General features: G+C 33.9%; 1 protein-coding gene across 1 annotated transcript; it reads right to left on the bottom strand.

Moving 5' to 3' along the window:
* Positions 1 to 5,332: 5,332 nt before the first annotated feature.
* LOC108465286 (mitogen-activated protein kinase homolog D5) lies at positions 5,333 to 9,557 on the bottom strand. Its single transcript, XM_017765604.2, has 6 exons — positions 9,090 to 9,557; positions 8,876 to 9,005; positions 7,765 to 7,902; positions 6,347 to 6,679; positions 6,026 to 6,206; positions 5,333 to 5,801 (listed from the first exon to the last, which is right to left on the bottom strand). Exons 1-6 carry the CDS (start codon positions 9,329 to 9,331, stop codon positions 5,626 to 5,628), a joined length of 1,200 nt encoding a protein of 399 aa, XP_017621093.1. The 5' UTR covers positions 9,332 to 9,557; the 3' UTR covers positions 5,333 to 5,625.
* Positions 9,558 to 10,506: the final 949 nt, after the last annotated feature.

Below are 10,506 nucleotides of genomic sequence, written 5' to 3'. Positions count from 1 at the left end.
CATGTTTATAAAATGCTATGACCTATAGCATGGCCGGCCACTAGCTCAAATTTTGGGTAATTTGACATGCAAACCCCTTATTTCTATAACATGCATTAATAGGCCACTTTACATATGCCTAGCACATTTCTAAATTTTCTCACATAAGTCCTATTTACTAAAATTCACTTACAATTAACAAAATTCAAATATGAAATTTTCACACATGCATATATACATATAATAAGCATCAAATATGACGGTTAATTATTTTTATGACTCGATTTTGTGGTCCCGAAACCACTTCCCGACTAGGGTCACATTAGGGCTGTCACATCATCAACAAGATAAGGTCACATAGCCAAGTCACACACCAGTGTGCTTAGGTTGTGTGGTGAATTAAATTCTCGAAATTAAGTGCAGACTTCACACGGCCTGGGCACACGCCCATATCCTGAGGCCATATCCTCCACACATTTGAGACAAACGGCCGTGTCTCTACCTGTGTGTTTACTACTGGACATTCTGTTTGAATTAATTAGGGTGCAGAGGACACACGGCCAGATCACACACCCATGGGTAAACCATGTGTCACACACGGCCTAGACACATGCCCGTGTGTCTAACTGTGTGAACAATTTCTAGGCTATTTTCCAAGCCATTTTGCCACCCTTAATCACTCACATACTTACACTCACTTCATGGCATACAACATGGCACATTTGATTACTCAAGCATTCACATTCATGGTTAAATTATGACTTGGTAATGTCAACATATCACCTATTCAAACTATCATGCTTTCATATGGCACTCCATACCAATTTCATATATGTTTAACATCTTTAGTAACCTACTTTCAAGTTACACCCTTAAATTACCATTATTGTCATACACATTAATTCATATTTCATACACCAAACATACATGCCATCCGTCACACTTATTAACCATAAGCAATCATAACCACATTAAAGCCTAAGCAAATTTGCACGCATGCACCAATAATTAGGGTTACAACCCAATAATCAATATAAGCTACCTCTCATAGCCATATACAAAATAATCATAATACCTTCATGAGCCAACACATTTGGCTAATCAATATGACACATAACAAAAAGACCAAGTCCTCATACATGCCATACTCAAAATGTTGAGACTAACTATACCCAAATGTCCAGTTGGTAGTGTGATCGAGCCTCTGATGTACTTCGATTCTCGAGCTAGCTTGGCAGTACTATAAGAAAATGGAAAAGAGAAGGGAGTAAGCATAAAGCTTAGTAAGTTCACATACAAATAAATAGCAACATAATCATCTATATATATACCAATGACATAACAAAGTTTACGTATGTGTTATCATAAATTCATAGGCTTAACTTACACAATTTCAATCTTACCAAAAGTTCATCACATACCGAGCTCATTCATATAAGTTTTTCGTTCATACCTGTACTAACTCATAACACATTGTCACATTTCCTCATCATCGACTTACTTGTCGAATAACTCATAGGTTTACCCGTTGAACACTCAGAATACTATCGGATACACGGAAAACTTGCACATAGTGCTTCAAACATAGCCACATGCTACCTCATATCACAATCAGACATTGCTCGCTCTCGAGCTGATCATGGGCCTACTCACACAAGTTGACAGTCAGGACGTAACTGCACGGGTTGCTCACACAAGCTGATAGGTACCCGCAACACATGCCGGGCTACACAACCACTGGTAGAACATACAAGACCAGCACCCGGATTCACATAGTCACATATACACATAATCTCATGAGCTCATATTCACATAGTTCCTAGTGACATGTCACATTGTATCCTAAATTATTCCTAAAGTCCAAACGCAATTTTCTCGATGTCACATCTTTGTCTAACTCGTTTACAAGTCGTTCTCATTGACTATTATGTCATTCATACACTCATCATAACAATTAAACTTAGAAATTCATACATTAATAAAGCATTTAAACATGATACAACATTGCATTATTTACACATTAACTTACCTCAGTACAAAATATGGACAATTAATTTGATTTAGTCCAAAATCTTGTTCTTTCCCCGATCTAGGTCTGAACTCCGTATTTCTTGATCTATAATAGTAAATTCAGCTCATTTAATTATCACATTATTCAAATCAGTCCAAAAACTATATTTAGGCAAAATTACAATTTTGCCCCCAAACTTTCACATATTTACAAATTAGTCTCTAGGCTCGTAATATGAAATGTGTTCATTTTCTTTGTTACCCAAGCCTAGCAGAACTTATAACCTACTCATAAAAACCCTCATTTCTTATTAAATCATACATCTTACTACCCATTTTACAAACTTTACAAATAAGTCCTTTTTAACCATTTTCACTAAAAATCACTTGGTAAAAGATGTTTATCACACATCAAATTCATATTCCTCCATTAAACATCAAAATACATGCATGTCACAAATAAGTAAGTTTTTGAAGATGAACCCTAGCTCAAAATATGGCTTGAAATGGATAGATCATGCTTCAAGGACTTCAAAAATGTAAAAAAAAAAAATCAAAAATAGGGCTAGGGAGCACTTACAATCAAGTTTGAAAAGTTGAAAACTCTAGCTATGGAGACTCCCCAAATTTCGACACCCTTAGAGAAGATGGACATCATTTTTGCTTGATTTTTCCCTTTTTATTCTTTTTTAATCAAATGACCAAAATGCCCTTAAGGTCTTTCTTTCAAAATTTTCTTATTCATGCCCATTTTTGTCCAAAATTTTAAAAATTGGTCAAATTTCTATTTAAGGACCTCTAATTAATGATCCAATGCAATTTCATGCTTGAAGCTTCTAGAACACAAGTTTTACAACTTATTCAATTTAGTCCCTAAAGTCAAATTGAAACTTTAGGCATAGAATTTATTAATGAAAACTTCACACAAACATGAAATCATATCATGTACCATCAAATAATCATAAAATAATTATTTCTATTTTAGATTTGTAGTCTCGAAACCACTGTTCCGCTAGGCCCTAATTCGAGATGTTACAGTGTGTGACACACGGCCTGGCGACACGGCCGTGTGTCCCTTGTAGTTTTCAAAGGGTTACAAGTCAGGTTGTTACGCAGCCTACCACACAGCCTGGCACACGGGCATGTGGCTTGGCTATGTGACTCAAGTTAGTGAGTTGTACGGGCACAGACACAGGTTGGGACATGGCCGTGTGTCCCTACTTCGAATGTCCACACGGCCTGGCCATACGATCGTGTGACCCCTATAGTTTTGAAAATTTTCATTAGTTCCTGAAAAATTCTATAAGCTTCCTATTTAGTCCCGACTTAGTTCTAATATGTATTTAAGGCCTCGAGGGCTCATATAAGGGACAATATGCATGTTATGGATTAGTTTTGCTATGTTTAATGATGTGAATTAAAATGTTTTAAAATTTTTGTTTGTTTGAAATGTACAATTCGGTAATGCTCTGTAACCCTATTCTAGCGAAGGATACGGGTTAGAGGTGTTACAGAGATCCTCTTTTTGGCCAAGGCTAAGGGTTTATATACCTTTAACTGTGATCCCAAGATGCCATATGCCATCTTCCCATAGGTGAGCCCCAAGTAAGTTGGACAAGTGGTCTATCACCATATGTCTAAGAAAGGTGGTGAGTGGGCACGCTGCCAATCACTTCATATTGGACATAGCAGTTGGTGTCAAAAACGAAGATTAATGCAAGGGGCATACATGGTGTAAAGCCGAGGGTGAGGGCGAGGAATGCTTTTGAAGAGTTGTTCCTCAAGAGATTTTTGATGAATGGTTTGCAAGGGTGGGTGCTCGAAGGGTGTGTCTAATGGGTGGAGGTATAACAATTATATAAAAATATATTATATACCTTATTGCCATTCTACACATAATAAGGTATCATTATATGAACTTCACAAAATACCTCTCATGCATACCCTAAAAGGGCATAGGAATGGGGTCTTCTCTCCCACATTTTTCCATCTCTTTCTATGAAGAACTCACAATTTTTGGAATTTCTTTCTTCTCAAATAAGCTACAATCTTTACTCCCATTTCCATCATTCTTCCAACCTTATTCAATCTTACGACTCTCCGTTCATCCTTACACCGATCGAGTAAACCATCTCCAAGTTCCTAACCTAAAATTTGTATCAACAAAATCCTTCAAAAATCAATTGAATTGGCAAAAAAATAGTATTATATCGATAGATGTATTATTTTTATTAGTACTAATAATTATTAGTATCAACTTATTTCGATGTATTGTTTTAAGTTTATGTTATCTTTAAAAATATTAAATATATGTATATAAAAATATTTACAAATATCAAATACAAATATGAAATATTAATCAATTATATAAAACTCACTATACATAATTGATAGATGATTATGTATTCTAATTAAATTTAATTAAATATTAAATAAATTTAATACATTTTAAAAGTAAAAAAAAACAGCTATCAAATTGATTACTGAAGCATTAATTAACAAAGGCATATATTAAATGATTTCATTTTGGGGTCTTAGAAAATTGTTTCTTTGTACCAGTTAATACGTTGTATTTTGGGAGATACAGGCAAAATTTACGGCTAAGCATTGGTATGCCCAATACCAACGAAAATTTATAGTTGTTTCAATTTATAGTTGTTTCGAATTTCGAAATGGGACACTTCGACTAATATCTTTGGTACGAAATTGACTTCCATTAAAAAATCAATAAAATTAATATAAAATATAACTAATACTAAAATTTGTACTATTTAATAGAAAATATTATTTATTTAATATTTTTATATTCAATATTCATTTAATATTAAAATTACTTATTTTATATTTAAATTATTTTAACACAACCAATCAATTAAATCTCACCAATTTAATCTCGGTTCAATTACTAAAACATTACAATATAACTAATCCACTTTTAAACTTTTTATTAATTTCTATTAAATTTATCAATATAATTGTATTTAATATACATGTAAACTTTTAAATTCATTCGGTATTTCTATAATAATGATCTAAAATATTATATTTCTTTTACCATCAAAATATTACCTATATTAATATGAATTGAAAGATTGAAAGTTGATTTACATAAAACAAATATTTAAAACAGTTTTCTTAATTTCAATTTTTACATGCATTATATAAATGAATGAAATATAAAAGATCTATCGATGTAAAAGTAATATTTTCATAATTATTTATTTAGCTAAATAAATATAAAAACAAAATCAAAAAATCAAATTCTGCATAAAATGCTCTGTAATTTAAAGCCCATAGAAGCAAAACTCGGTTATGAAAACGATCAAGGGTAGAGAAGCAAATATATGAGAAGTCCAAAGCCGGGTCGATTGAAACAGATAGAACAACGAAAGAAAGAAATCAAGACAGCCTTACATAAAAACACCAATACAACTGTTTTAGTTTCCTGCATTTTGCCCATAATTAAATATCTGAATTCCAATAGCCATTCTATCCTGGGATTGGAACATACATACGTACATACATACATACATAAATACATACATACATACATACATATGTATGTATATATACATGAAGAAAACGATCACCAACACTGACAAAAGCTCATCAATAAATGAATGGCATATGGACTGATCACTGCTGCAGATATTCTGGGTTGAATGCAAGTGCCTCCCGATATATCAGCTCCTTCATCTGCTCCTCGGTTAATGCATGCTGCTCGAAGTCGAAGCTAAAGGGGGTCATGCATACAGGTTCATCACTTATGTCATGCAGTGACGTTAGATAGGGATGAGCAAGTGCGTCCTCGACTGAAACGAATAGGTAGTGTTACATGAGTTCCAACTCAAGTTGAAGACAATGCCACTAACCTAATTGGGAGCTGTGACCATTTTGTATATTTTAGCAAACTACGGTGACAAAATTGGGAAAGCGTAATAACACAGGCTGAGTCTATATGATGTGTCAAACAGCAACAGGCAAATGCATAAGAGGGAGAGAGAGAGAGAAACCTAATAGTTTGCAACAAACTCACCAGTAATCCTTTGTCTGGGATCAAATGTTAACATCTTTTCAACAAGATCAATAGCTAAAGGGTGGACATTTGGAAACTTTTCAGTGAAAGATTGTCGACGATAAAGAGGAAGTTGTCGAATATATCTCTTAGCATTCTCATTTAAAAACTCCAACTCAGCCTCTGATGGGGTGCCAATCAGCTGCAATGCAAAGAGTTCAATACTAGCGAAATTTTACAAGCATTTTTCAGTTTACTATATTTTTTCCCTTCGCACCCTATTCAGCAACTTATTTGTTTGTATTGTAGATTCATTTTATATTGGTTGGGGAAAGAACTTACTTCCATAAGTAATCGAAGCTGATGCACATGATCTCTTCCAGGAAATAATGGCTTTCGATCCATCAATTCCATAAAAATGCAACCCACTGACCATACATCAATGGCTGCAGTATAGTCTGAAGAGTTTAGCAACAGTTCAGGTGGACGGTACCATCTTGTAACAACATATTCAGTCATAAAATCACTTTCAGAGGTGACACGAGCGAGTCCAAAATCACATATTTTCAAGTCACAATTAGCATTCAGGAGAAGGTTGCTAGGTTTCAAGTCCCTGTGTAGAACATTTGCAGAGTGTATATACTTCAGCCCACGTAAGATCTGATAGAGGAAATACTGCAAAGCACAAAGACAGATGGTTAATTTGATGTTAAGGCTCAAAGAGCAACCTTAAGATATGGGCATTACAATTATCTTGGGTACTGTTCAGTTGTTTTTCAACAACATTCGAAAACAAAAGCACAAGACCTATTTGAAAAAGAAAAATTAAGAATGTTATTTTTGGAAATAAAAAGACAAAAGAAAGCAATCTTGTCTATACTATAACAATTATGTTAGAAATGTGTTTCTATTAGTTATGTGTTCATTTTACTCGATGACCATTTGCATCTACTTTGTCAATTTCCCATCTACGTATAAATAGGATTTTCAGTAATGCAAGGAACAGTTAAGTTTATTTTTTGCACTTATGCTTTTCTTTGGAATTGCATGAATCAACTATCCCAGGTGTGAAGCCTTTGGGGCCTTGAAACCTTCAACTTGAAACCTAAGAAAATACAGGGGAGAATCTATGACATCTCCTTTTTGCTTATTTTTTAAATTTCAGCAAACATTCAGATCTAAAATCAAACCTGAAGCCTTTCCTTTGAAGTTGAGCCCTACAAAACCATATATCCAAGCATAAACTAACCCCTCAATAGTTGTACATAAAATAAACTTTAAAATCAAGGTCAGAAGACACAACTGCACAAAACCTTGAACTTCTTGATCCAATATTGATACTATGGCATATTTCTAAAGAAACCTTATTTGCCACATATTTACCCCTGTTTTCCCCCTCAAATAAGAATGGATATTTGCGATCAAACAGTAACTTGCATGTAGTCCAACATCAGGTACCAACCTTTTGACAATTAGAGGCTTGAATACAAATAACTAGTTCTTTAAAAGCCTAAGAAATTTCTCTATGCATAATTCTTCAAGTGCAATAGATGGGAAATGTTTGCAACTATAGCAGTTGATATTGCCAATTCAGTTAAGCAAGACTAATTAGGAAGAAAACTAACAACGGGGCTTGAAGGGAGCAAACCTAAGGATCTAAATTAGCAGCCAACTGAAATAACTGTACCCTAAAACTTGAACTAGTAATTTAAAAGATGTAACTCTTATGTTAAAAAGCAACCAAATCTCTACATTCCAACCTGACAATGCTCTTCAGATAAAGCTTGATTAGAACGGATTATCTGATGCAGGTCAGTGTCCATCAGCTCGTACGCAATATAAACATCATTAAAGCATTCCCTTTGAGGTGGTGGAATTATATCCCTGATTGCAACAACCTGCATAAAAGGTGCAAATGAGACTAAACCACCATGATAACAAAAATGATATTGTTCTTCCCAGTTCTCTCTCTCACAGCCAGAGAAAAAGGAATTGGAGCAAAGAAAGAACATGTTATGACCAATTAATGTAAAGGGATTACATTCTCAGCTATGGTTTAAGCAAATTTTCACTAGTGATAGACAAGATTTAACCAACATGAACAACAAAACAACCAAATTTGACCCAGAAAAATCTTCTACTGTTATACATAGATATTATTAATGTTTATAAATCAGAATAGTGCAAACCACTATAGGATAGGACAATACTGTTTAAAACTTGGAATTGAAATTTTAGTGGAGGAATTTGAGGCTTTTTACTAGCATAAATATGATCCAACATCTCATCTGAGAAAGAAAAATAATAACTTCCAGGGTTTACCTTACATAGAAAATATCTTACTTTCTGTTCTTCACTCAAGGAAAGTTCCTAAATGCTGTACGAAAGCATAAAAACTAACACTTAGGAGAAAAATCTCTAGTCTTTACTCATTAATAATAATACACGTCAAACATCCCATGTTTTTAGCAATTATAGAAAAATAATTATTTATGCCCGTGATTGGATATTCCAGGAAAATGAACAAGTAGGTAAGCCAGTAATCATCGAGATCCTAAGAACTAAACTCATATCAAGCTAAGGTTTATTCAATGATTGGTGAGTGAGTTGAATACTCCTATGTTGCCACAGCTCTATTCCTCTAATTTTCCTCTGAGGTACCTATATAAGTCGAACACATATCTAATACTTAGAAGCCAAGAATCAAATGGGGTTGTGATCCTATTACAACGTGTTGGAGTAATATTAGCCATAAAGAACATTAGAACAGCAAAACAGAACCTAAAACCAAAACACATAAAGGAATCAATGACAAATGAAATGAATCAAAATCAATTTAAAAGAACCCCCCAAAAAATTCCACTCACTGACGTTTTCATGATCCATGTGACGAAGCAGCTTGATCTCACGAAGAGTTCTCTTCGCATCAATCTTGTTATCAAATGCGTTCGCTATCTTCTTTAACGCAACGTGTTCATTTGTCTCGGAATTCAATGCGGAACTAAGATAAATTAAATTAAACAAAATTAACAATAATCAATCAAATAATCAAAAGAAGTAGAAGAAGCAGAAGAAGAGCGGTTACCAAACGATGCCGTAAGCGCCTTTACCGATAGGCATAATAGGTGGTTTATATTTAGCAGTGACCTCGAAAATGTTACCAAAGATGTTATACTGAATAAACCTACCGCCGTGGCTTAGAGTGGCCGGAATATTTTCCAGGCCAGCGGCCACCTGAGGCGGATGTTGCTGGTGGTGTTGTGGCTGTTGCTGAGCTGCTTCTGCCATCTCGGTGTCCGCCGCCTGTGGTGGTCCTCCGCCTTCCATTCTTACCTTATTTCCTGGAAAAAAGAATCTAAAAAGAAATTAGGGTGAGTGGGTGTACTGGAAGGATGCGTAGGATTTTATTGGTTAATAGATCTGTGCTGTTTTCTCTATTTTAATTTTTTTTCTGCAATACGAAACTGGTGCTGCCGTGTTCGGTAATTGTTCTTAAAAATTGATTCATGCGGTTTGATTTTAAAGTGTTTATTTAAGGATAATTATTGCAATAATGGAAGTAATAAATCGTTAATTGATATTAAAAAATAAAAATAAAGCATAAGACATTTAGCCCCTAAATTATGCAAGTTTTCCCATTTTGGTTCTAATCTCCTTTTTTTTTCACATTATTTTCTGAATTTGATAATTTTTCTAATTTTAGTAATATTCTTATAAAAGAATGACTCTTTTAGACAATAATTTAGCATAATATCAAACTATTATATAATTACATACCAAAATGGAAAATTTCCCAAATTTAGGGACAAAATGTTCTTTATCCTTAAAATAATTTATTGAAAGTTAGTTTTTTGGTTCTTTAATATAAACTTTTATAATATTTATTAATATAAGTGAATGGGATAGTTTTTTCCCTAATGCATTTTTTTTACCTCAACACTTGTTGTTGTCAAGTTCAAGGTGCATAGCAACGCTTTCAAGTTTTTCTTACATTTTGTTATTCCTTAAAAGCAGATACTTTCTTCCACGGAAGATAAATTGAGAGATTTACTTACATTTTGTTATTCCTATCAATTCTTATTGAACAATGGAAACTAGAGACCCATATGTTTTGTCTCTTATGTGGTGAAGAGACAACAAGGCTAGAAGATGTAACATTGCTAATGGAGCTTCTAGTGGTCAAGTGTCTTGTAATTGGAAGTTCTAAGCACAATCTAGGACAAATCCTTAATAAAGCTTTCAAAACATGTAACAACTTTCTTTTTTTATTTCAAAAGGCTTCAGATGAAGTTAGATTGGTTGAAGAGGCGATTATGGCATCTCTATGAGAATCTAACACCTATTGATATTGATTGTCATGTGATGAGGCTCTACTGTGCTTCATAAAATAATACAAATAACAACAAATTTTCAACAAGAAACATACATGGGATCTCTGCCGCAAGCACTATGAGTCAAGTTACAATATAGTGTTTTACAATAAAATACCGGTAAGTACTCCA

This window comes from Gossypium arboreum, chromosome 3, assembly GCF_025698485.1.
Source record: "Gossypium arboreum isolate Shixiya-1 chromosome 3, ASM2569848v2, whole genome shotgun sequence".
NCBI lineage: Eukaryota > Viridiplantae > Streptophyta > Magnoliopsida > Malvales > Malvaceae > Gossypium > Gossypium arboreum.
The sequence above is the reverse complement of the archived record's forward strand: the minus strand, read 5'-3'. Positions and strand labels throughout refer to the sequence as shown.

Excerpts from the sequence above, each read along its gene's own strand:
- LOC108465286 (XM_017765604.2), bottom strand. The coding sequence starts at position 9,331 with ATGGAAGGCGGAGGACCACCACAGGCGGCGGACACCGAGATGGCAGAA. Across the intron at positions 9,006-9,089 it reads GGCGCTTACGGCATCGTTTG|TTCCGCATTGAATTCCGAGA; the intron begins GTAACCGCTCTT and ends AATTTATCTTAG. Across the intron at positions 5,802-6,025 it reads TCCCAGACAAAGGATTACTG|TCGAGGACGCACTTGCTCAT; the intron begins GTGAGTTTGTTG and ends TATTCGTTTCAG.